The sequence below is a fragment of the Phalacrocorax aristotelis genome, chromosome 4 (genome assembly GCF_949628215.1).
Source record: "Phalacrocorax aristotelis chromosome 4, bGulAri2.1, whole genome shotgun sequence".
Classification (NCBI taxonomy): domain Eukaryota; kingdom Metazoa; phylum Chordata; class Aves; order Suliformes; family Phalacrocoracidae; genus Phalacrocorax; species Phalacrocorax aristotelis.
Window position 1 is genome coordinate 54152110 of NC_134279.1, and position 27137 is coordinate 54179246.

The 27137-nt window shown below is 42.7% G+C and overlaps 2 protein-coding genes across 14 annotated transcripts in view; one reads left to right on the forward strand and one right to left on the reverse strand.

Moving 5' to 3' along the window:
• FIP1L1 (factor interacting with PAPOLA and CPSF1) overlaps positions 1-11190 on the reverse strand; it is a 43035-nt gene extending 31845 nt beyond the window's left edge. For 5 of the 10 annotated variants that reach the window (XM_075091481.1, XM_075091474.1, XM_075091478.1 and 2 more), the window contains exons 1-7: positions 10778-10998; positions 9993-10032; positions 7583-7640; positions 4018-4121; positions 1763-1824; positions 1462-1569; positions 179-309 (exon numbers count right to left, since the gene is read on the reverse strand). In XM_075091481.1, the coding sequence (XP_074947582.1) occupies positions 179-309; positions 1462-1569; positions 1763-1824; positions 4018-4121; positions 7583-7640; positions 9993-10032; positions 10778-10856 (582 nt within the window). In that variant the 5' untranslated portion in view covers positions 10857-10998. Of the gene's footprint in view, positions 1-178; positions 310-1461; positions 1570-1762; positions 1825-4017; positions 4122-7582; positions 7641-9992; positions 10033-10777 lie in introns of all 10 variants that reach the window. The other 5 variants (XM_075091476.1, XM_075091472.1, XM_075091482.1 and 2 more) reach the window with 3 other exon arrangements.
• Positions 11191-15101: 3911 nt separating this feature from the next.
• SCFD2 (sec1 family domain containing 2) overlaps positions 15102-27137 on the forward strand; it is a 207670-nt gene continuing 195634 nt past the window's right edge. For 3 of the 4 annotated variants that reach the window (XM_075091467.1, XM_075091470.1, XM_075091471.1), the window contains exons 1-2: positions 15103-15935; positions 24955-25123. In XM_075091467.1, coding sequence (XP_074947568.1) covers positions 15167-15935; positions 24955-25123 — 938 coding nt within the window. In that variant the 5' untranslated portion in view covers positions 15103-15166. Of the gene's footprint in view, positions 15936-24954; positions 25124-27137 lie in introns of all 4 variants that reach the window. The other variant, XM_075091468.1, reaches the window with a different exon arrangement.

Below are 27137 nucleotides of genomic sequence, written 5' to 3' on the forward strand. Positions count from 1 at the left end.
GTCACACTATCCACACAAATTGCCAATGAAGCAACGCAGGAACACTCTATGCTCAGGGTGGGGAGTCAGGTGTAAACTCTTAACAAACGCACTGAACTGGACAGGACAAGCTTATGACACACAAGCATCTTTACAGGGAAAAAAGCATGTAGAATATCACAAAAGTTGTACTCATTACCGTAATTTTGTTTGTGGTTGAGGTAACTGGTAAAATTTCAAGACCCATTCGTATTCTCTTTTGTTTTTCACAGTAAGCTTTCCAGGTATCTTCATTGAACCCATAGTTGAAATAATCGGAGAGATCAGCCCCTTTAAATAGAAAAGCATAGGTTTTTAGGACATTACAAAGTTCATCTTTTCTTCTCTTCACCGAACATATATACATCCCTATTTATAACATCAAAGTGGATTAGGTATTGATCTAAAAACATAGTACTGAAATGTACAATACAGTATTACATCAGTAAACAAAGTATTCATGGCTAAGACTGTAAAAACATTTAAATTTAGTCAAAAAGAGTATCGTGCCTAGCATCCAGTCTCAGGGCTCAAGAGTAGATACTTACAGAATATCATAGGATATTATAATCTCCATATCTTTACAATGGGATAAATGTAAGATGTACAGGTTTGCTGTATATTCAGTGAAGAACCACTCCCTTTTGAGTCCTCATTTTGTTTTGACTCCTAGTTTCATTTGATGCCACGAAATATTTTTATTTTAAGGGAGAGACCAGACATAACTCAAATGCACAGAATATATTTCAAATAGCTAACAGGTCAAACACCAGAATATTACCAAAGGTTTCTTTTTTCAATTTTGTAGACACTATTTGCATTGCCAAAGCAATATACAAACACTAGAAAAAACTGTACAGAGCAGCCAGATGTACTGCCACCACACAAACCCCAACCAACACTGGTACTGGACAAGTCTGGCCAAATCACTTGAGCCAACCAGACAAAACACACAGGAGACTTATGGAAAGCCCATGTGGTACCAGCTCCTTCTTCACAGCTTATGGACATGTATGCATTAATACAAATAAGCACAAGCAGCTACGTTTCACCATTGTTCATGCTCAAGCCTGCTAGAACTATTTTACATTCTGCTTTATCTTCTGTCCTATGGCACAGATCAATGGCAGTAATCTCCGCAGAAGTACAGATTCCCAAGGCAATTTCAGGATATACATGTATTAAAGAAAAGAAAAAAAAGGCATGTCCTACAGTCTCTTTTTGCTGACATATGCGCAGGATGTATATTAACAAACTTGTTACAGCCACATGCTCCATAGCACAGCACAAAGGCAACAAGCAACTTCGCTCCTTTTTCAAAGTTATATTGTACAGTACCTTCTAGCTATAGGGTAGACAACATCTACACGCAGTAAACAGGAATTATTATTAAAATAACCTACCGAATACCTACATATCAGTTCATGTGAACCAGAGCATTACCTGGCTTTCTCCAAGGTTTGTCTTCAAAAGAATCTAAATCTACTTCCAGAAGTGGCACACCATTAATACTGCCTGGTGCATCTAGATCCACCCCTTTAACTTTTGCACCTGTGAAGAAAAGTTAGAAAGTTAGAACCTTCTGTCTCTACCAAGTAGAGTTTTGACAGCTGTAACACACTTAAAATAGAAATAAAAAGTAAGATTTAAATTTATCAAGAAGTTTTGGAAAATTGTTTCTTTCATGCAGAAAAATCAAACTTTTTTTGCATTTTTACTAACATTACTGTGTAAATTTTCTTACCAGAAGATCCATAAGCTCGTCCTCCTGTCTTAATATTGAGATTCACAGGTGCCGCTCCATAACTTAAAGAAATTAACAAAACTGAATTAGACAGAGAAAACTCTTAGAACAGAAGAAAACACAAAACAAGAGTTTGCTAGATCCAGAAACAAACTGGACCCAGGCTCAATCACCATCCTGAATCTCTAGCTTTCCAAGCTGGTAACACTGTAAAAGTAAAGAGATCAGCCTAGGAGGAAGAGAGTGTACCTTTCTATGCTCAGTAGCAACTTCTCCAACTAATAAACAGTTGTGAAGCAAGTCCCAGTCACTCTTCCTGAGTTGAAAGGATAAAGACCTTGATAGAAACAAGAATGAACAGAACCAGAAGAAGAGAGAAAGGAAAAACGCAGTTCATTTAGGGGTACAGATGACACTCTGGGGATTAGAGTAAAACCAAAATAATAAAAAAAAAGAAAGGGTTTAGACAGATCCTTTTCTCTTTTCAGAATTATGTCATTTAATCTGTACAGAGTGGAGAATACAAGCATTTCTCTATAATGACTGAAAGGCTGTTTCAATGTACTTCTAGCAATCACCTGTCCTTGTGACCAACAGAAAAGTACGTAACATTTCACTTTCTAAAATACTTGAGAGCTTTCTTTGCTAAAGTGCACTCAGAAATCTAGCTACAGAACTGATTGAACTACCTTAGGAATTACAGTACTGTTCATTTGGAACATTAAGAGCTAGCTCTCACTATAATTTTTGTGCAATGTAGCTTATCCTCAGAGGTAGTATCAACCCATAAACATAATGAAATTAGCATATAATTAGAAGGCAGTGTATAGTTTACAGTACCACTTCCATGCAGTTTTAGTTTTCATTCAAGTGCTACAATAGTACAAAACTCACACAAAACATTTAACCTTTTGATCTGTCATGCTGTATTTGTGTACGACTGCAAAAAAAAAAACCCTTAATTTTTTTTAAACAGCAGTTTACTGCTACAGGAAAAATCATTTAATCCTATAAAAGGAACTTGTTATACTGAAGTTAAAATGAACAGCAATGTTGAGTTTGTTTTAGATTACTGCCCTTTCTGACCAATTTGCCCGGGAAAAAGTGTTTTTCAGAAAACAACAATTTCTACATAAAACTTTCTGCTCTAATTAGATCTAGGATCATCTGTCCTTGTTTTCTGTATTCATGGAAAGAGTACCAGCAAACCCACTTTTCCTTTAGTCTCACAAAATTTGAGGTCGCTGCCTACACCACAAGCATACTGCAAGTTACTGTAAGCAGAGAAATAAAGAACGGAAAGGATTACTTTTTTTGATATTACACTGATTTGCGCAGTTAGTTTATGCTATCAAATACTGAATGTTTAAAAATATTATGTTTCAAAAATGAGTAAATCACCTGCTATCTAAAGTTAAGAACTCAATAACACACATGAGCCAGACCTACCTGCAGACCTGTCATAATTCTACTAAGAAATGATGTCCTAGTAAATCTGGTTTTAATAAGCATAAAAACATTAGGATTGGCAAGACAAACAAGCAAACCACTTCCCTCAGAAAACTTCCATGTAATGAAAAATAGTATTTCGTAATTTGGGGTAAAATTAACACTGTTCAAAAGTGTTCAGTGAAAACCAAGCCCTTTATCAAGACAAGAAGGAATATGGGGCAATAACTACCAAAAAAATTCTTGTATGGTACAAATGCCAAAACCATGATCTTGAGAAATTATCTCCAGTGACTGTCAGCTCCATGTCAGCCAACTCCATCCAGTACATTAAAATCTTATTTGAGAACATCAATAGGAATTGAAACTATGGATGTCTAATTAGAACTGTATCCCCTACAAACAGGACCAAGGACAAATGTTTCTTGTGTTCTCTGTGTTTACCACTCTACCATTTGGATCAAAAATGTCACCATCACCATAACGACCCTAAAAATGCTAAGTAACATAGCCATTCCATAACAAAAACGAACTCTCTACTTCCCAAACTTAATACAATTATTTCTCAGAATTTGAAAACAAAATTTAACTTGTACAATAACTCTTCCTTTAGGACATTTCTTTGCACTTTACCTTTTTGTTTTCAAGTCACTGTATCATTAAAACCATTGTTAAAGAGCTGAAAAAAACCCTAAATTGAGACTAACTATGCATATGGTTTGACATTGACAAGTATTAAAGAGCCTGAATTAATAATTAAATGTAGTCTTGAAAGTTTCCCCAGTTAATGTTTGCAAATAACTTACCCATACTGTGGAGCTCCTGTTTTAATATCCCCTATGGTGACTTGAACATCATCTTCATCATCATCACTATCACTATCACTGTCATCCTCAGCCTCTGCCACCTTCTACGAAAGAAAAAGTCATTGCTTAGACAAAACACAGTCACTTACCTTTACAGTGGAAAAATAATCCAGACAAAACTATCCATTCTTTCAAAAGAAGAACATTTTCTTTTTCCTAGACCTCAGAACTGAGTAGCATTAACAGTAAATTTAGGAGGCTCATCTGCTGAAATGCTACAAGTATCTGAAACATCTGGATCAAAATAGGGAAGTATCTTTAATACTGAGATCTGTTTCTGAAACATGACATTTCCTAAATAAGCATAAAAAAAGTATATCCTTCTTCCCTCTATCTAGCTCGTACACACCACTTCTACTCTTATCTTGTCACTTGTCGAAGAACTTAAAGATACATAAGACTAGCTCCTTGCCATCCTCAATTATGCATCCAGAGTAACCCAATGTTTTTCCAGTTGTAAATGAACAATGTGCTTCAGAGAAATCTATTCAGTTCCTAACATCAGTAAACTATATAAAATACCTGATATTTTTCAGCAAACAGGCTAAAAAAACCAGATACAAGAGCACATTGCATGCTGTCCTGTTCCATAGCATTCAAGCTTGCGGGTAAATAAAATAATCATGCCAGTTCTTACCAAGAGTTCATCTAGTCCAGAGTGTTGGGTTTGTTTGGTGTTTTGTTTCGGTTTTCCCCTCCCAGAGACCACAGGGGAGAGAAAAAACAGGGCAAATACATATGATGTTCCTTCCTAACCCTCTTTCAGCTGCTGATTATTATCAGCTGATGGCATTTCCTAAGCCAGTTATGGTTCATCTTTTTAGTAACCCCAAATGGATCTTTCTCTCAAGTACTTGCCCAGACTTCCCTTGGACTCATATAAACTCCCAGCAGCGACACTCTCTTTGGCAAGGAGCTCCATAGCACCGTCTACTGCGTGAACTGTTTATTTGTTTTCATCCTGGCTCCTATGACTTTCATTTAACAGTCCCAGTTCTCATATGGAAGGGTCTGTGAGGAGTCAATCGTTATTTATAGCCTCCATATATGATTTTGTTAGCCTCCATCATGTCCTACATATACCTGTCTTACAGGCTGAGAAGCCCTTGCCTACTCAGCCATTCCTTGTATGGAAGCTGCCTCGATTACTCTTGCTGCTCTTCTCTCAACTTCTTTCAGTTGAAGTAAAGCCTTTATGACGTGAGGGGAACAGAACTGCACACAGAATTCAGGGTGCAACTGAACCATGAATTTATGGTATAATGATATCTTCCATTTTGTTCTCTATTCATTTCCTGCTACATCCCAAGGTTTGACTGCTTTTCAGACTCCAAGCAAGCACTTAACCACCAATTTCATGGATCTTTCTACGCCCCTCCTGAGTGGTAATGATCTTTTCAGAGATCACCATTTTATTTGTAAACCTGTTTTTCCTCCCATGAGCATCACTCTTCTTTTTCTATACAGAATTTAAATAACTATTTATTAACCAATCAGTTCTTCACAGATAGTCCTTGCTCTTACTATCTGGAATAACCTTGCAACATCAAACTTGCGATCCCACAACTTACCCTTTTCCACGTAATTTATAAACACATCAAACAGCACAGGTTATGCGCAACATTCCAGAGAATCCCCACTGGAGGTGACCTTCCTTCACAGTGAAAACTGAACTGTTACTTCTACCCTCTGTTTTATATCTTTTACACATCCATTATCCATCCAGGGACTCATCCTACAGCTGCTTAGTTTTCTTAAAATCCTTTGGTAAGGAACTTCTTCAAAAACTTTTGAGGATCCAAGTGAACTTTATCAACCAGATCATCCTTATTCACATACTTGTTGAATCCTTCAGCAAGAGGCTGAACATACTGAAGCCAAGATGATTCTGCCCAGGTAGTGTGCAGTTTTCCAAGCACAGCTGAGCTCTAGCCCTTATCTCTTATACCATCTATTAACTTGCCAGGTACATACATTAGACAAAAATAAGCAGCTGCACAGAAGATAAGATGTTGGAGTGCAGTTCATCTTTACTATATAACATTAACATAATTTACGTAACTAAGAGTCTAATTAAGGGGGGGAAGTCTAGATTGGTATAGATATTCAGTGACAGCTGAAGAGAGAAGACAACCTTTCAGTGCCCCACTGCTGAAAAGTGCAAGTTCACCACTCAGATACCACGCAACCCGCACGGTAGAGAGCCATTACAAATACATCAAACAGAAAATAAAATTTTGCCTGGAGCTTGTACCTTTCCAACTAAAACTAATTTCACCTATAAACAATGATTTCTTAGTTCCCCCCTCACAGAGATATTCACCTTTTCTTATTCAACCAGCTTGAACACCATCCATTTTTCTAGGTTGCTGCTGACCCTTCATGTGTGCCTTTTACCATGAAGTTCTCAATTTTATGGAGATGCTCTAATGATATCCTAACAATGCTAGGCTTTACATAGGTGAAACATACAAAGATACACAAGTACAAGGAACCTGTGCTGATGAGGATTTTCAGAAATATCTTAAAATCACCAAGTCCAAAGAAGTATACTGTTGTCTCCTTGTACCTAACACATTAAATGTACTGTCCACTTACAGTATTAGCATCAGCACAAAAAGCCTGTGGTGCACTTAAAATAGTGAGCTTTTCAGTTTAAACACCTGAAATAAGTTTTTTAAGTTTTTGTAAGTTTTTGCCCCCCAACTTTTACTAAGTTGTAATACCTTTCATAAATAAAGTATTAGACTTACTGAAAAAAAATATACTTTTGAGGGAGACCAGTCCTTAAAACTTGCACAAGTATCATAACAGTTTCTGCAGAACTTCAGAGAATTCTTGCAAGATTTAAGCCAAAAAATGCCAGTGAAGTAAGATTACTATTTTTTAATAGAACAGATTCAAACTGTTCCCATTCATAGTAAACTGAGGTCTTTTATCAACACTGCAACTGTAAATTTAATTTCCTGGTCCTTTCCTTCATCATAACAACACTGAAGTTATATGACATACTGAACATTGAAGACTACTACCAGACAAGTCTGTTATGTTGCCTCTGAAAGGCACGTGTAATTCATCTCTTGATCTGTATTTTCACATAGTTCTGCAAATGTTGATTGTTTATCATGTTCAAAAATGAAAGATGATCAGAGGATTTTACTTTCCTACCAGTGAGGAAAAACAGGGAGAGTATCATTTTGAAAAGTATGTTTTTTAGAAAAGACAGCTGTCTTGAAGCACTGTCTTTCCCCCTCAAAAAACTGGCAGTACTATTCATTTATTTTCTGAACAATAGATTTCAAAAGTGAACTGCAGCTGGTAATTGGATTTCCTAAATTAGTAATTTCTACACAGTTTATGCAGATAACATCAAACACCTTCCAGAGGGAAAAAAGAAAATCAAAGGCATACACTTACGCATTAATTCATTTAATTATAAATCCCAGCCAAACTATGAATACCCCATAAATCAAAGTAGTATTTCCAAAAACACATTTAAAACTACCGTTTTCACAATGCCATTTTCTGTAGCTTCCTCTTCATTTCCAGGTGGGGGTGGAGCACTTAAACAAAAACAAATAGGAAAAGATGAAACTAAGTATTTATGCAGATATTATTTCACACCTATCAGCTGATGATGAAAAAGCGCCTTGCTACATCATTCCAGAGAAAAGCCAAAGCTTCAGCTATCTTCTGCATTAAAAAAAAATAATTAAAAAATTCTAGATTAATATAACTTTATATTAGCAGGATAACATTTATCTCTCATAAATCATACTAACTGGATGTTTGTAGAATAGTTGGAAGCAATAAGGCAGTACACCTGGATCCTCTTCTGAAATCAAAGTGAAATTTTTCATAATATATGGAGAATAACAGCTTCCCCCCCCCCCGCAGACTGACACTTTTCAAAGACATAATGGAAAAAACATTTAAATACCCATAGGTAATGTTGCACTGAATCCAAATTCCCACATACGCATTGTGAAATTTTCTTCCACCTTATGGAATAGTTACAATGCAATGATTAATTCAATTATATTTTAACTGCAGACTGAAAACTGTAAAAATTTTAAAATTACTGGTCCATCTAAAATGACCAGCACTGCTAAATCCATGCAAATGAGCTGTCTCACTGGCTTTAACTGCTGCTGTTTCTTACACAGCAATATTTTAATTTCCACAGTTCCATTAGCTCTTAGGATGTTGCACCATAAATAGCAGAATAAACAGGGGCCATTTAGAAACAATATTCTTTCACTGAAAAGATATTTCTGAAATGGAGTGAGCAACTGCCAATTTTTATTGAACAGAATGATTTTGATCCCATCTTCTGTTGGCAAAATACCCACTCAGCATTGCATTTTGGAGCACTGCACCAAAACCTAACACAGCCCAGGTATGACCCCAGAATTCAGCTTGACCATTTCACTTCATCACCAAGTACGATGACAGAACCTCATGATTTTTATGTAGACGAAGAATACCAAAACTGGGAGGCCAGAGACCAAAACTTTTAACAGGTAAACTGTCACCACACTCCCAGAGTTCAAACACAACTCATAAGAGCGTAAGTTACCATGTGTTATGCTTTTTAGCCCATAACTATGTATTGGGGCAGCCAAATGCCAAGCTAGACACTATTGACCCGAAACTGGAGTAAACCACTGTTTCTAAAGATCATTTCGGTTGCCATGCAAACAATTTTCTGAAACAACAGTAATAGTGACAAAAGGTGCCAGGTCAAGAAAAGGTAACTGAACACAAGGAATCATTTGATATGGAATAGATTCTACATAAAGAGCAAATAAATAGCTAGAATTCTTTGCCCTGGAAAAGAGATGATTCAAGACAAATGCAACAAAGGCCTAAAAAACTGTTAAGTGATGTGGAAAAGGTGACAGGAAACAACTCTGTTTCTTATACTACAAAAACCTAAGGGGAATCAAGTAATTGCATCTAGTAGCTGCTTCAAAATGGTACTGTATGTAGCCAGGTGGTGGAGGTCATTACTGCTGTATCACACGGTGCCTGTCAAAAGTTGACATCGGTTCAAACAAGCAACTGAGCAAGCTTACGGACAAGTCCACCAAGGGTAACCAAATTCAACAGTCCTCATAGAAGAAAACCTCTGTTTACTGGAAGCATTTATAGAAAATAACAATGCATGTTTTCTTGCATTGAATTCCCCTCTATTTGTTTAACTTATCTTGGCAATCAATATTTTCTGTAGTTTATCAGTTGTGAGACTCCTTTCACTGAGTACAAAAGACTGATTCCCATTTCCAGTCGGTCCTTGCTACCAACCTCCATCAACTTATCTAGATTTTCAAAGAAGCACCTTTGTGTTTTCACTCATACAGCTCCTTATAACTCATGCAGGCTGCCCCAAATACTTCCAAAGCTTTTTCTAAATTTCTTCCAAATACTCTCTTTCTAATAAAAAAACAACCCCGAAACCCTAAGCAGATGTGTTACATGACTGGCACATCAAACGAGCTGGTAATCTTCCACTGCTTCCTTGTACTCCTCTTTTTTGTAACTGAATTGTAAACTCTTTGGGAGACAGGCAGTCTTGTAATTTCTAAATTATCTAGGATAAATGAAGTCCTGATGTGCAAAGCGCAATGACTGCAGAAGTAAAAGACCTGTTTGCATTTTGCGAGGGGCTATTGCTGTCCTTACGGTTGAAACTTATAACAACTTTCACACTCAAGTGTCCCAGTTTCACAGGTAAAACCATTTCACAGAAAAGCCAAGTCATTCTAGCAGACCAAGCATACTATCTTACGGGGATTTTCACAGACACCAGAGTACCTTCAGGCGTTATGGACTTTCAAGCAGCTGGGAAGAACATAACAAATACAATTTTTGTGCAGCCACACTACAGGACTTCCACTTGTCAAGATACTCACCTAGCTTTTTCTTCCTCTGGTCTCTCTGCTTCGTTTTCATCTACCACAAGAAAAAAGAAACATTGCAGTTCAGAATAATATCGCCTGAATACCAACCGCGACAATTATCTTGCCATGCAGGTGACTGGGCAACTCCTCAGTTTACTACTGAGATACGTTCATTGCGTTTCATTTCTGAAATGAGCCGAGCGGACCCCGGAGCCCTCGCAGTGCTCCGTACTGACAGATCCACCACATGGGCAGGGCTGAGTTTACGGCTTTCATTACAATTTGAAGGTAAAGAAAGGCCCTAGAGTTGTAAACAAAGTTTATGCATAAAAGGTTAAAGCTGCTTCCGCGCTCCAACGCTGGGAGCGCGGGCACGGGGGTCCCGGGGAGGGGCCAGGCCGCCCCAGGGGTGCGTGTGGGACAGCAGCGCCATGCGGGCCTCCCGCCGCCGAGTCCCCGCACGCCCTGGCGCCGGTAACCGAGCGCAGGCGAGGGAGGGCAGGGGAGGGGGCCGCGCAGGGCCCGGGACGGCGCCGCCGGAGGGCCAGCCGGGAGGAGGGGACTGAGCGGCCGCGGGGGTGGCGGAACGGGGGGTACCCTTTTAAGCGTCCGCCGGCCAGGGCGGCTCGCCGGGCAGGTGCGGGCCGCACTCCGCCATGGGCCGGCCTGTCGAGGTGGCGCACGCGGCCTACCTACCCCCGCACCTCTCGCTCCTTCCCCCTCCCCGCCGCGGCGGCGGCGGCGGCGGGGCGGGCGGCGGAGGTGGGCTGGGAACGGGGGTCTGCAGAGGTCCGTACCGCCATAGAGCCACTCCTCCTCGTCCCCGGCGGCCCCGCCGAGGTCCGCCGACAGCCGTTCCACCTCGCCGGTAGACATGGCCGCCTCCCGCGGAAGGCGAGAGCCCAGGCCCGGCGGCGCCGGGGCCTCCCGCCGCTGGGCAGCACCGCCGCGCCGCCCCGGGTCTCCGCCGGGGCTTCGGGCCGCGACCGGGCGGCGGCTGCCGGGGGCTTGCGAGCGCCCGCCGGGCCCAACGCCACCCCTCGCGGAGGAACCGCCGCCGCCTGCTCGGCGCTTCCCCTCCCCCGCCGAGTGAGTGACACGCACAGGAAGCGGGCCCGGCCCGGCCCCGCGGCGCCCTGGGCACGGGCACGCGGGGGGCGGCCCGGCGGCGCCCGGCCGCCCAGGGAGGGAGGGCGGGAGCGGGACGTGGCCGTGCGTGCCCGGCGCCTTCTGCACCCCGAGCGGCCCGCCCGGGCCGGGGGCCGTGAGCGGGGAGAAGCAGAGGGGCCTCCTGGATGCCTGCGGGAGGAGCGGGCCGGGCCGCAGGGGAAGGCGGGGAGCGGCCGTGCGGCCCGACCCGACCTGGCCCGGACGCTGCCCTCCCCGCGGAGTTGTTGCCCCCCTCCGTGCGCCGCCGGGACTCACCTCGGCCGTGCCTTCCCCACCCTCCCGAGGCGCGGCGGGCCCGCCGGAGCCGCCTGTCCTCCCTCTCGCAGCCTGTCTCCGCGGCTCTCGGCGGTCCTTGTGCTCTTCAGCAACCCCCGGCTCCCGCCCGCCTCCCCCCGCAGGGGTCACCGGCAGCCTGGCGACCTGCTCCAGGCCGTCCTCGCCCCGCTCCCGGAGCGGGACTTGGCCAAACGCACGTACCGCCCGGTGCCGTGCTGCTACTGGCGGCTGATGGCAGCTGCTGGGGGAGCATAACCACAGGATAAACAACGCTGCTACTCCTAGTACTGTCCTAGCTCTCCGCTCAGGGAATCTACCAGCTGGGAGGAATATTTTAGGTTTAACAACTCTTTATATTTTTCTCCCCCTCCACAAATTGCCTAATTTTATTTTTAGCTCCCATAAGAGTTTAACGTTTGTAGCATGCTGTGAATGTTCCAGAGTGTAACCATGCATTTAATGAAGAAATTGCTCTGTTTTCAAAGCGGTGGGAAGTAGCAAGCCGTTTTTACTGATGTTTTTGTCACATCCGTGAATGCTCCATCAAGAACTACAAGATTCATTAGAAGATTTGAGTACCCACAACTGTCAAAACAAGCTTTGACCAGGTGTGTGTACAAATGGAATCTTCAGCGCCCTAGGATGTTTGTGAAAACTGAAAAAGGGACCCCTCTTTCACAGCAGGACAGCTTGTGAAAAATCAGACCAGAAGGCTTGACTGTGCAATAAAAATGTCACAACTCCAGGTGGGGGAGGTTTATTCTTTGAATTGGCTGCATAGACAGCCTTATTTTAAAGTTTCATGTGTGGTGTGACATGTCACTGGAGTTTGCATCAGCAAATTACCTTCTTCTCAAAAGGCATATTTTCCCCCTGACGTTAAACATTTGGGTGTCTCATACAGATCATGAATTATGTGGTATAATTGGGTAGGTTTTCATCATGCAATTCCATTTTTTGTGCATATATTTGTGGAGTCAGCAAAGGCATTTTTCACCCAAAACATTTTTAGACACTTGTTTCTCATAGAACAAATTTGTATTGTAGTACCTCTTACTGGACATCAGTAGCTTCATTTGTGTTTTGTTTGCTTGGCCATTCAACATATGTCTGGCCAACATTGAAGGACGTGGTAGAACTCTAATAGTTTCCTTTGCAGAGACAAGGAAGAAGAAAGAAAATACCTTTGTTGAAAACACCATGGAGAGAAATCAGGAGTAGGTGTAGAACATAAAATCTCTTAAAATGCATCAACACCAATCCTCAAAGCAGTTTTCCTCATAGAAACCTTTAAATAGACATCACATCGAGCTGATGGTCACACAAAAATCCAGCTTGAGCATCTTGAACATGGGAAGCTGGCACAAAGCTAAGTCCCAAAAGTAGCTGCCAGCCTTCCACCACTCCCAGGAAAATCTTTACCCACCTCTGGCTCTGGCTGGATGGAGAAGGTGCTCTGAACCTGTTTCCTGCTTTGCTTCCAAGGACAGAGTGCTGGCCAAGATGGCATTTTAACTTCTGCCCTCAAAAGATAAAAGCTCTCACCAGTTCCAGCCTTTGGAAGGGGCCTTGCAGCTTCTCCTTACTGCTGTGCAGAGGGGGAGCAGCAGTTGGGGCCTGAACAAAAGGCTTCTCCTGGGGGCCCCAAGTAGCTAAAAGGCCGAGGACAGAAGACAACCTTTTCATGAGCTGCATAAACATCTGACTCACGGCTTACGCTCCAGAAACCCACAACAAGATACCAAGTTTATGGGAACCCTTTAATAGGGTTCTTTTTCTAACACAGTGATTGTGAATTTTCACATGGGATAAAATAAGCTATAAAAACTACTTAGATAATTTTGTTTTGTAATTTAACCACTGTGCTTGAAACCGATTAACGTCATTTTGCCTTCTGGCTAGTAATCCTTTTTTTCAACATTGGCATACAGAGAACTATACAGTATTTATAAGTAAAAATGGTATTTGATTTCTTAAAAAAGCATCTGCTGTTTTGACAATATGCATGAACCCTCCCCCCCAAACCTTTTAAATATGGTAACTAAAGAGTTGGACAAGCCATGATGTATCTAGGTTTAGTTCATGGCACTCAAGCATAAAGCAAAAGCTCAGAGGTGCATCATCTCTGAGGTAATTCAATCTGAGCAGAGGATAATTCTACTTGCGTATAAGCCCAGGGGCCCAGTGGTTAACCATCCCCAATACTTACTTGGCATTCATTTTTCAAATCAAAATAGTCGAGAAGGCTATTAATTTACACATTTTTCTAGCATCATGAAGTTATATACTCTAAGCTTAAAATAACAGATTGGAGTTGGAACAGCACAAGGACTTAAGTCTGAGTTTGGAAGAAGGAAGAATGCATCGGGGTAGGAATGTGTGTGGAGCAGGCTGGAAGGAGAGGATTTAATTTCATTACTGGAAACCTAGCAATTCCACAATATCCATGTTTTTCAGTGTTCTGAAAACAGCTGAACCTGCAAGTTAAGACCAGTTAAGTTAGTGGATGAACTAATGAAATCATTTATCATTTTGTTATTGCCGATAATCCCACTATTAGAAAGTCAGAAGTCATCAGTCAGAGAAAGTAACCTCCTCATTCTGTACTAAGGAGGTTGCCCAAAAGAAACACTATGTAGAGTACAGATTTGCAAGTGAGCCATCCATTCTCTGGGGAGAAGAAACCATAGATGCATATTATGGCATTTTTTTCTAGTTAGCTTTGAAACCAACTTTGAGATCAAGAGCTTTTTAAAGGAGAAATGGAATTAAGTTGATTTGTTATTATGTCACCCAACTGCACATCATAAAAGTTGCATTTATTAAAAGAGACTATTTCTTGTTGCTAGCTCATCAACCACTGGATTTCTTAATACTAACACACAAAATACAGAATTATAGGACAGGGAATGGCAATAGGGTGCCTTTCCAGTGCTGTACATATTAAAAAGTATCAGCAAAACAGCTGTTTTCCCAGTATAACAAAGGTACCAATGCAGCAGAAAAGAGTTAGTGACATAAATAGTGACACTGAATTGTTTAACATTTACTAGGAGCAACACCAAAGAAGCTCCCAGCATTTTCAGGAACACGTCAGGCAAAAACTGAACTGCCAGTGCTCAGATGTCCCTCCTGGCACTGGCCAGGGCTACAGACTGTAGCAGAGTTATAGGCTATATATATTCTCTCTATATAGGCTATAGCCTATATATATACACACAAGCACATATATATATGCTGTAGGTGAGAAAATAAATTTAATTTCCGTCAGAATTTGGCACTGCCAGGAAAAAGAAGGGTCTCCTCTCCTCTCCTCTCCTCTCCTCTCCTCTCCTCTCCTCGTACTCCTGCTGCGGTGTAAGGGACGCGGGAGGGAGAACCGGCTGAGGGTAGCTCCCGGGGACACCGAGCCCCGGGCCGGGTAGCGGGGGTTTGCCTGACGGCCAGGCTACCGCGGCCCCTCGGGGCACGCGACGGGACACCGCCGCGGCCGGAGGGAAGGCCTCACCGGCGCCCGCTAACACCACCAGAAGCCCTCGGGCCACTCCCTACCCACAGAACCGCCGCCGCCCCGGTTCTGTCACGGCGGAGGGACTACACCGCCCGCCGTGCCCCGCCCTGCCCCGCCCCTCCCAGCCGCCGGCAGCCAACCCGCGCCCGCCGCGTCACGCCGTGGCGCCGGCGGCGCGCCGGGCACGTGCGGTGTGTTGTGGCTGTCAGGGCTGCCCGCCGCCGCCGCCATGGCGGTGCCGGTGCCCGAGCTGCGGCGGGTGTGCCGGCAGGCCTGGGAGCCCGTGCTCGCCAGGACGCGGCAGGCCATTGTCTTCCTGGACGCGGCGTCCGCCGAGGCGCTGCACTGGGGCGGTGGCGGGGCGGGCGAGCTGCTGGCGGCGGGGGCCCTGGCCGTCAGGGCACTGCCCGCTGAGGCGGCGGCGGCGGCGGCGGCGGCGGCGGCGGTGGGAGCGGCAGGGGCGGCCCGCCTCATCTTCGTGGTGAGCGGGGCGCTGCGGGGTGGCACAGCCACCGCCGTGCGCGGCGTGCTGGGCCAGAGCGCCGTGCGGCACTGCGTGCTGGTGTGCGGCGGCGAGGCGGAGGGCGGCGGGCCAGCCGAGCTGGAGGAGGCCTTGCGGCGGTGGATGGGCGAGGGCGGGCACGCCGAGGTGGTGCCGCGGGGCCCGCCGCTCCTGGCGCCCATCTCGGCGGAGCTCTGCTTGCTGCCCGGCCTGTCGGCGCTCCTCCCGTCCCTGCCCGGCCCCGGCGGGCCCGGCCCCGTGGAGGTCGGGCCGGGCGCCCTGCCTGCCGAGCTGCGGGCGGCGGTGCGGGCCATGGTGGGCGACCTCGACGCCCTCTTCGCCGCCCTGGGCCTGCGGGAGGAGAGTTTCGCCGTGGGGGCCCTCAGTAGGATCATCGCTGCCGAGTTGGCAGGCTACGCCCCAGCCAGGAACAGGAGGAGGACGGCCACCAACAAGGCCTCCGTCGTCTTTGTGGACAGGATGTTGGACCTCGCCGGTAAGAAATCCACCACTGGTAGGGCTAGTCATCCTCACAGGCCCACATTTGCCCCATCGGGAAGGTTTCAGATGGTTGCAGGAGTTCTCATGTCTGGGGACATGTGTAACACAACCACATGTCCTTGCTCCCTGGTGGGTCAGGGAAACCAAGAGCAAAGCAGCAGGCTCTGCTGGAAACACAGAATCACAGAACGGTAGGGGTTGGAAAGGACCTCTGGAGATCACCTCATCCAACCCCCCTGCTTGAGCAGGCACACCTAGAGCAGGGAGCACAGAAATGCATCCAGGCAGGTTTTGAATGTCTCCGGGGAAGGAGACTCCACACCCTCCCTGGGCAGCCTGTGCCACTGCTCTGGCACCCTCACAGGAAAGAAGTGTTTCCTCATATTCAGGTGGAACTTCCTGTGTTCCAACTTGCGCCCATTGCCACACAATGACTGAAACACAAGGATTTGTTTCTGTCACTTCCACTTTGCTGCAGACTAGAGACCTTAGCTGTGCCTGTGTGGCATTGCAAGGTGTGAAGGAAATGGCCTGTACATTTCAGAACGTGCCTTGTGGATTACTGTGAAGTGTTTCCCAGTGTATCTACGTGTCACCCTTAGCATTATACCTGTCTAAACAGATATACATCTATATGTACACTTAACTATATCTATATGCCTGAAAGTGTCTCTCTGTGTATTTATATAGGCATGTTTTTTCTATGCTGTGCATTATACTTAGTCTTTGAGTGAAGCAATTGCACGTGGCTGATGTTGTTATCTTGGAAAACATGTTTGAGTAAAAATAACACAGAATTGTTTATACAACACTTTCTGGGAACCAAATAAGCTTAAGAATGAAACATGGTACACTTAATACTGCCAATTAATGCAGAATTGATGCAAAAGTTGAGAAGTGTAGGGAGTCGTGTGAGAGTCCACGGGGAAACTGTCAGAAGGAGAATGTCTAGTATCAACCTGCAAGCTCGATAAGTGAGGTAAAGTCTTTTAAGCTGGTGAGATGTGATATCAAAAGGGCAGAAAGGGAAAGAGTGATTGAACAAGTCACCAGCCAGATGCTGGGCCAGTGACCCAGAAGTTTGTATCGGCCTCTCACTTCTGCTTCTGGAATAGCCGTCTTTCAGATGAAATGGTAAACTCAGGGAATAATTGATATAGGAGTCACTGCATTCGCTTACCCCATCATGTTATTGATAGATTTGCTCACATATACAGTGTGTGGGCCTGGTTCTGTTTGCATTATCTGTAGTCAGTAATTCAGGTCATAGTTTTGCCACCACATGTCCAATAGCAAGTGTTTGGCACAATATTGTACCTGCAGCTCGTCTGTTTCTGAATTTTCTTCTGTCTTTTTTTTCCCCCGCTCAATTTTGGCTTTGTGTATCCTTACACTGATGTAGGGTTCATAGCTGTCAACAATGTGCTGAAGAGCAGCTATGGATCTGGGTGGTTAATGCTGTGCTGTGGTTGGGAGGACTGCAGGAGAGTTGACTTGGATGAAGAACCTTGAAACGAAACTGTGAGAGGAGTGCCTGTCTGGGGTGAGAACCAGTGAAACTGGGCAAGGATTCGTGCACTCAGGTGGTGGGAAGAATTAAAAACAAGAAAAGGAGCTGGAAATTATGGGTGATGGGGAGCTGCCTGACAAGGAGACTGTTGAGGAGGTAAGAAGAGAGATGATTGGTACAAGCTTAAATCTGGGAAGCAAGGTCTGAGATCTTGTTCTTCAGCAGGAGAAGCTTTTTCAGAGAAAACATCAGGACTGTGGTGGGGCTTTGGAGGGGATGCATCAAAGCTCTTGGAGTAAGGAAGAGAAATAAGTCATTTATTTAAGAATATATTCTCTTCAGTATCTGTAACTGAAACCAAGATCCCTTAATGCAACCATTCTTTTGTTACCAGCAAATGTCTCCAGAATTAATTGCTGGCTTTGTTGATGCCTTCCTATGCTTTGGATTTGATACCATGCTCTTGCCGTCACGTATAGTGCAAACTGAAGGAAGAAAAATCTAGTGCATTTCAGAGGTTAAACACTATATGGACCTGAATTTAGTGCCACACAATGAGATTTGTTCCAGTGGTTTGCTAGAAATTGTACAGTAAAATGTACATGAAAAGAACAGCATTTAAGTTGTGAAATCAGTTGTCAATAATTTGGAAATGGCAGAATTAAGTTGTACCTGAAACCTTACTTTTCTTAGGTCTATTTGGCCTTTTATATATTCTCTCCCCTGGTCCCCTACCTCCAACTCCACTGCTTGGCCTTCATGTGAATGTCTGTTGAATTTTAGCCTTACACTTCGTCAAAGCTAAAGCTTCCTATCTGCAAATTTCCGGGTTGATACTGGCAACTGGGCCACTGGGTATTTTTTTTTTTGTCAAGCTATGATGTGTATTTGCAGTCCGCATTGTGAAAAATAAATACTTTTTTTCCAAATAACAGCTCGGTGCAGGTGGAGCCTTTGAGGTAGACTTTCTCATTTGCAGCTCATTTCAAGCAACTTTTAAAATCTCTTCTCCCTAAAGATGAAAGATTTTAGATTTGATTTGTAAATGTCTTCTTGATACCCGAATCTTGTCCAACATGTGGGCTGCAGATATGAGAAATGGTTGTGTATCCCTAAACTATGCGAATGCTTTCATATTGCAAGCACTTCCACAAAACCCTGGAAGTTCATTACGTGTAGGTGCTGAGCTACTCTCTGACTAAGTCAGGCTACTGCTTTGAACCAGGTGACCTTGAATCACTCTGAATAGGCTATCATGAGGCAAATATTTTCTAACTTGAAAACCTGGATGGAATACAGCTTTAAGTAGCTCTGGATGATGTCTAAAGGAGTTGCACTAACAGATGTTTTATTTTTGGCTCACGTTCCGTTCTTACTTAGAGCAAATAAGATGTTAGGCTAGAATAACAAACAGTTTTCAGTAATACCGATTGATTTCTAATAGTAAAAATCAAAATGTCTCAGAAGTGCCTTTTCTGGTGCTGCAAATGCAAATGACTAAACTAAGGGAAAACAATGATACTTAAATATTAAGAACTTTCCACTTTAAAGAACGTACTAAAGCAGTATTAAGCACATTTTAGTAAAGAACCTCTGGTGCCAGTGTCAAGAAACTGTATTATCTTTGTTCTGACAATTATTAAAAAAAATAAAGTCACATATAAAATGGCACATTTTTCTATTAAAAAAAAAATCAGAAGGCATCTAACAGACTAGGTTAGATTTCTAGCTTCCGTGAAGCAAAGAATCTCTTCTGAGCTGTTACTCTAAAATTCGGATTGAGCTCTACTGTTTATAATCTAATTGACTTAGCTCTATGTTTTATAATTTTTTGTGTGTGTGTGTGTTCAGCATTACTTATGCATGATGTATTTAATGAATAGAGAGGAAAATACTGAATTAAGCAAAATAATTATTGTTTTTGTCCTGTATGACATAACATTCAGCTGAGCTGTAACAGGGATCATCTTTCTACGTGAGGCCTTTGCTGCCCTCACTGCAGTGGCATGGCTTCAGCTGGGGGTGGCATGGATACTGCCCATCCCTGCAGTGTAGGATCTTACTGATAAAGCATTGCTCCAGAAGGTGGGACGTTTGTTTTTATGCCCTGAGGAGACCCCAGGCTTAGTACTTTATGATCATTTCTTGAATTTTGATTGTATAAAACTTTGTTACTGGTGCTGTCCCTAATCTGTATGTATGTTTAGTGCTGGTTTTGTTTGTCAGCTTATTGTTTTAAAGTTCACTGACTTTTCTTTAAAAAGCAGAATAAATCCTCCCAGCTAGAGTGGTGCTCTGGTAAGTGCCACGGGTTAAACTCAGAGCTAACTCTGGCATCTTAATTGCTCTTTATTTTTTTCCTCTCATATTTGCTCTCCTAAATATTTGCATTGTGATACCATATTGTAACCCCATGCTACTTCCATGTGTTTCGTAGTTACCACCTTGCCAGCATTCACACCTCTTATGGAGCAGTTTTTCTAGCTTCCCAGATTTCCTTTTTTATTTGTAAGCTCATTGATACCTTTCAGATATTGGTGTTCAGAACAGCTTGATGCATTTCTCTTTCCAGTTTCATGGTGCTTTGCAGCATTTGGGATGGGGGTTGTAAGCACAGGGAATAGTGAGGTGTCACCCACTGGTATGTGGAGGTGATTTTGAAATACAATACAGTGAGCAAAAGACAGAGAAGAATAAATAGCAGAGGGGTGCCTGTGCAGTTAACATATAGTTTTGAAGAATAACCTCTGTACGAGTGTTGTTGAAGTTGCATATTTCAGTGCTGTCAGCAGCAGCACTTTTATCTTCCTCTAGCACTTTTGTGTGTATTGGTCAAAATCACAGGAATGTTTGCCCTCAGCCAAGGCTGCAAACTCAGGTTTAACTTTCTGTATCATCTCCCTCACTGTCAGCCAGGCATCATCTCTACATCACACCCTTACGGTGGTTGTAATGTTTTCAGCCTTCTAACAGATACAAAAAGCACAATTCAGGTGCTCATCAACACAGTGTAGATGTCATTCCCTTTCAGTTCCTGGGAGCAGCCACAGTGACAAGAAAGTCGCGGCATGCCTTAATCATCCTACTGCATAATCCCATTCATAGAGGAGGAAAGAATGAAGATTTAACATAGGCCCATACCTTTCTGGTAAAGTCTGGTTCTGACTAGTGTCTCTTTCTGATTACTTTTGTTTTAAACTGTTTGTTTGTAGTTGTCTATTTCTTTTGTTATGTGTCATGTTTCTAATTTGGAGCACTTTACTCATGCTGTTTTTGATTGCAGCATCTTCCAAGTTGACACATCAGTAGATTGACACTAATGTCTTTAAAGGAAGCAAAGCCATGCTTTTTTCTTCCTTAGCATATAAGCTGCGGCTTTGAAAACATAAATACTGAGGCCTGTAGAGTACAGTAGTCCCCTTTTCATGAACCAGGCTGAGGCTTTGACACAAGAGGCAACTGGTGCTTAAATTATTCTGGTCACTTGAGGTGGTAGACTGCAGCTGTGAGGAGTGATGGCAGCTGAAAATATTCAAGTGGTGTCAACTCAGTACTGCGGGTCAGGGTGCAGCCTCTGCTGTGATCTGGTTTGTAAAGATTCTGCTATTGTGGAATAGGCACACGATTTTTTTTTTAAATAGGTTTTTAAATACTTCAGACATTAAATTTGCTACAGGCTTTACAGAAATAAGTAAATAAATGGAATGGGTTTTGCCTACTTAAAGAAAAATGCAGGTGGCTAGGTCAGTGTAGGGGATGTGGAAATTACATGAGCTTTTAGCAGATGCTCAAGTGTTTCTTATCTGCAAGTTTACTACTCTATATATGTTGCAATAGCTGTCTGTGAGAGATGGGGAATCTCATATTTCTATGGCAGCACTCTGATGCTGTGGTACTTGGCTGTGGGCTTCCTTGCTCCTCCTGCTGGACTACAAGGGGTTTTTTGGGTTTTTTTTTTGAGGAGGGCAGGTTGTAGTGTTTGGTTTGGATTTTTTTTGTGTGTTTTCTTTTTTTTGTTGTTGTTTTTAGATTCAGTGGCCAGCATAGTGGGACAGGTAACTGACTACTTCGATCTCCCTTCATCTGTACAAAGGAGTACGTAGATCTGTCTTTTGGCAAGGTAGAAGGATGCTCTAGTTTGCCTTGAATGCTGCACAATTGTTTCTGGGAACATATAGGCTGCTTTCCAGCACTGTTTAACAAGGTCAGCTTAAGCTAGCTAATGCTGGACGAAAGAATATGGCAAAACTTTGATAATCTTTGGAATCAGAACTCCAAATATCTAACTTCTTTTGAGGGAACAGGTATAAACATTTCTGCCTTGTGATATTTTAAACCCCTTTCTCACTGAGGTGATGCATTGCCTAAGAGTTGTGTCATAGGAATTGTCCCACTAGAGTACTTCAGTGTAAAGTCTTCCTAGCGGTGATCTTATTCAGAAAAGCATTGGGTGAGTGTGCAGTGTTGAAACATTGTGAAAACTGGGATGGGTTTGTCCGTGTATCTTTCCAAAACCACCAGTCCTGAACTAATCTACAAAGTAGTTAAAACAGCAGATGTTAGGAAAGCTTGATAGTAGGGGCAAGATGCACCTTGTATACTTACTGTTTTGGTGCATACTGACTTATATTTAAACTTCAGTTGAAGGAAAAGCCCTCAGTAGAAATTAGCTGCATTAGCTGTTGGCTAGTGAGCACTGCCTTTGTAGAACTGCTTTCTAATTCAAGCTCCTCGTGTTTAGCAACTGACTTTAAAGTCTAACCATTGCCCAAGCTCTCACAATGCTTCTGTGATATGCAGTTGTCCCTTAAATCTGCTTTTTTTGTTTGTTTTGTTTTTGAACCAGGCAGTAGAACCAGTAGGAAAACATAAGAATTGGAGTACAAATGGTGTGATATAAGGCTTGTAATGGGTTTAGGGAGATATTTTTTTTGTATGCATGACCTTGGTGCCTTTTTAGGGGAAGGGGAGGTGCAGTTAATGAGTTCCTGGCTGCTATTAAAGAGTTGGTGGGTTGACTTTATCACTTGTGCCAGCTATTACCTGTATCAAATGTCATGTATTTCAGTTTGTAACTCTAAATGAGAAGACCAAATAAAATTAGAACAATGTGATACATAAGATTTCCTGTATCCTCAAGGCTGGATATTAGCCTGGTGTGAAGACTCCTATTTTGCATTGGTCAGATAACTTTCGTTGTCACTTTAACACCCGATCTGTCTGTGCGTTGGCAGAATTAAAGCTACCAGCTGCCTTGAACACCATTTGTCATGAGAAGCTGCTAAGTGGCCTGTTGGCTGTGCTCAACAGTGATGATGAGAGAGGACGGAAACCGGTCCCATGCACCCTGCTGAAGTCAGTCAGATTGAAAAGCGACTCCCTGTGATTGCCTGTCCTAGTCTTATGAGTTTTAATTGTCTTTCCAGCCCTGGTTGGTTTGCATAGTTGGTCAGGGGTAACAGGGATTTTTAAAAGCTCCAGGAGGTCTTTTCTGATTGATTCGATGAGGCAGAGCAAAGCCATTAGTGCCTGCAGACCAGTGAGAGCCTCCAAGAAGTAGCAGTTGTGGGAAGGAGATCGAGATGGCACTTGCTAGTTGTGGAAGCAATTTAAATACACTGAGACTTCCCCCCTCTGCCAAGGAGAAAGGAGGGATGTTAGTAATTAATGTGGATTTATTTGCATTTGAGGTGTTTCCAGTTTAGCTAAGTGTCTTGTCTAGCTAAATGTTGCTTGCGTGCAGCAAGTGTGGAGAGATAGACATTGCTTCCAGTGGTGGGGGTGGAGGTTCAGAAGATTACCATCTGTTTTCCATGTCTGTAACTTTGTGAGTGTTGATAACTGCAGTGTGGCTGACAAGTGACTGACCTAATAAGAAGAACGTAGGGATTTTGGAGAGCAGATGGCTTAGGGAGTTGCAAAGATAACCAAGCTCGTTTCATCTGTACTTCAGTGGTCTAAATCTGTCTGGGATGGTAGAAAGGAAAGTTGCTGTCATTCTGTGACTATTACAGTCTCTGGTGAAACAAATTGGTAATCTCAATCCAGATGAGCGGCCAGGTGTCCACAGTGCAGTACTACCACATGCTGGACACGTGTGCCTTCCTCGCCTTCTGTGGATAGAGGCATAGCCAGCATGGAGTCTGACTTTACTTTTCTCCTCCTTTTCAATCCTTGCTTCTCTTTTTGACTTCTATTACAATTCCAGGTAGTTGATAAACCATGAGATCATTTTACGATATAGATACATGGCTGCTGTAGACTTGCTGGAGACAACCTTCTGCTTATCCAAGAATAGTTAATAATCTGACCCCATTACTATTCTTGATGTAAGAGCCTTGTTTGGATTTATGGAGCATGTGAAGCTGACTTCACCTGTTGAAACAGACCTCTGTCTTTGGAAAGGTTCAGAAGTGAGAACAGATAGGGAGCCACATGGACAGACTTTGGTGGATTGGGACCCATATCTTAAAAGATCTTTTTCCTGCCTCTCAAAGGTGGCTTCAGAAGTCCCCTTTCTCCTGTGAGTAAAGCCAGGAGAACACTGCTAAGCTCAGCACTGGTGTCCAGCCCTGTCATGATAGCTGAGCCATTGCTGCAGTGGCAGAGTACAAATACCTTCAACTTGTTCCTGACTTAAAGGCAATAAGGTTTCTTCCTCCCCTCTCCAACGTTTTCTTTTGTAGTGTGTGTCATGTTTTCCTGCTTTGGCTTGGCTTGCAGTCTTAATATATTGTAAGTTGGTTGTAATGCCTGTGTTGGGAGTTGGTGAATGGAAAGAAGCGCATGTGTGTTTGAAAGCAGGAGAACTGAAGAAAACGTGCCAACTGGAATTCGGAGTTTCTCTTGGAATATGGTCACATTGACATTTTATACTATGTAACTTGGGTTGTTTTAGTCATTTCATGTTGGTTTCACCTGTGCTGCCCTCAGTCCACATAGGAGCAATGTCCTTGACTGTGGCATGTTGTTGGTAATTGTTTATTTTAATATTATGCCAGCCTATCTGTGTAGCTACTTATGCAACCTGCATACAGTCCGTTTAAGTACAGTCCTATTAGTTTAGAAAAGTACAGTTTGCATGCATATACATGGATGTGGGCATGTATATATAAATGTTTGCCTGCTTTTTGCAATAACCATTGCAAATCTTGTTTAAGGAATTTCTTATGCAGAGAAATGTTTTACGTATTTAAGTGCAAAATCAATGAATACCTACTAGCTAAGTCTAATTTATGCCTTTTAAATGAATCTCTCTGAAATGTTGTCAATATATTTAACTTCAGACATTCCAGAAATTAATTCAACTTTTGTAGAAAAATACCTTTGAAAAGCTAATTGTGATCTTGATATTGTGGCTACCAGGTCCTTCCTTCCAAAAGAAGTGGAGGCTATTTTGCTTGTGGCATTTGGTTTTTGTGTGTTGTGTTTTTGGTTTTTTTTAAATTCTAGTGATGTACCTGACAGTTTTGGTGTCTCTTTTTTTTTTTTTTTTTTTCCCTAGGAGCAGTTGGTCATTATGGTGACAATCTTGCAGAGAAGATACTTTCTGTACTTCCCAAGCTTCCCGGCCACAAGACCGATGTGATGGTTAACATGGTGGAACTTACGGCACTGCAGACTACAGATGAAATTTGCAATATTATAGCACCTGGCTGCTTAGCACAACCAAAGTAAACATTCTTTTTTTCTGTCTTTTTTTTTTAAAGATATTGAATATGTTTGTTATCTTTGTGTGGAGGAAAAAAAAGAAGGAACAGAGAACAAGTCTTTTCTTAAAAAAAAAATCAAGCTTACAGCAAAACTCCATCTGGTCCTAATTCTGCTGGAATATAATCAGTTTGTATGTGTGCATTAAGTGAGCAGGCCAGATAAGACTCACAAAAGTGGGAGATTCCCAGGACGTTTTTAGATTTGGGTTGTTTAAATTGCTGTAGATTACTGTAATAGAAATCAGCAAACACTAAAAATTCTGCCTTGTGATATTTCTTTTTCTGCCTAAGTTACAGGTCATGCAAACAGGTAGGTCTTAAGTCTGGCTTTTTTTTTTTCCCATAAGACTCTTTTAATGAAGTGAGCTGCGTGCTGAATTCTTGTTAGACTACCTATTAACTTAAGTTTTTTTTCCCCTGTTTTCAAACACAATAACTGTGGAGAAAGATAATTAGGCACAAATTTAGGTACCCAGACAGCTTCATGAGGGCCTATTTTTTAGCTTAAACAAGGAAACTTAAACTTTGAACAATTGTACGTAGCTGCGTATTATTTGCAGCTGAGGCATTGCTTGTAAAGTGCATCAGGTTTGATGTTTCACTTTCTAAATTGAGTTGTCTGAACTGAAACTTTCCTGCAGCTTCTGTTACTATGCATAAACCAGGAAATACACCAGGTTCTGGTTTCACTCCACAAAAAAAATTTTTGCTCAGCATTGCTCTAGAAATTAATGCAGTGCAAAGGAGATTGAAAGTTCTTTCTCTTTTGCTGTAATGTTCCCTCCATGTATGTATTAGAAAAAGGTTTTTCAAGATGGGCTAATATAGAGTCTGTTCTTCTGTTTTGACTCCTTTTGGTACTTCACACCTGTGCTCTACTCCCTCTTCTTCCCCCTCAGAGACTTCACAGAAGATTTTCCACTGTTCCAACATATGGTCTTCATTTTCTGAGAGCCTCCAGATCCTTTGTCATCTTCCATCTCCCACATGTGCTGTGACTGGGTCCAGTTTCTAGGTTTCATGTTGCATAACTCTCTTCTTAGGAGTTGGAGAGGAAACATTTCGTCATATAGGTGGACTCAATTTTAAGTCGCTGCCGGGGTGACTAACTTAAAATTTATTCTGGTGTTCTTCTCATTGGCTGATTTTCAGCTGATCTCTGAATTAGAAATGAGATGTCCTTAAGATCTGCCTACACAGCAAAATGAAGAGGTCATTGCCCATGGTAGATATACCATGGTACCTGTCGTTTGTTCTAACTTTGAGTAGCTACCAGAAATAAAGAAAATTTCTGGCAGCATGGACTAGGGGAAAAAAAAAAAAAGATACTTAAAGATACTTATTGCCCTAAGATTGTTGACCTGTGCTACTAATTCATTATTCCTACCATTATTGACATTGAGGAAATAAAAGCTAGGGCTAGTATGCCTTTCCATGCTAAAATTATTACTTCAGTCTTCTCTATAGTCACATTTGCAGGGATGGCTTGCAGAGTTTTATTGTATTCTAAGGTGGCTAATAGTATATATACCAAGGTTTGTTTGCCTATTTGCTAGCTAGTGGGAAGGTGCCTCTGTTGACAGTACAGATAGACTTGACATATTTTGCAGTCTCCTATGGTGGACACAGGTGGCTAAAGAACAACAGGATTTGGCCTCAAGGTACTAAGCTGCTGCTCTATAAATGCAGTAAAATTGGACGACAGCAGCTGATGCCTGGTACCAGGGCAGTGGCATCATTACCACACCAGTCTGTAAGAGCTTCCCCAAAATACCCTCCCTCTGCAAAGTCATCTTGTAGAACCTGTTACACTGGAAATTTTAAAGAACAGATTAGGAAAATAATGGTTTAAATAGGGTTTACCTTGCCTTGGAGCAGAGCAAAGAGACTGGATGACCTCTCAAAATCTCTCCTGTGGTCTTTGTTCACGACTGAGGTAGTGTTGTGTGCCTGAGAATAGTTTCCAAACTTCAAA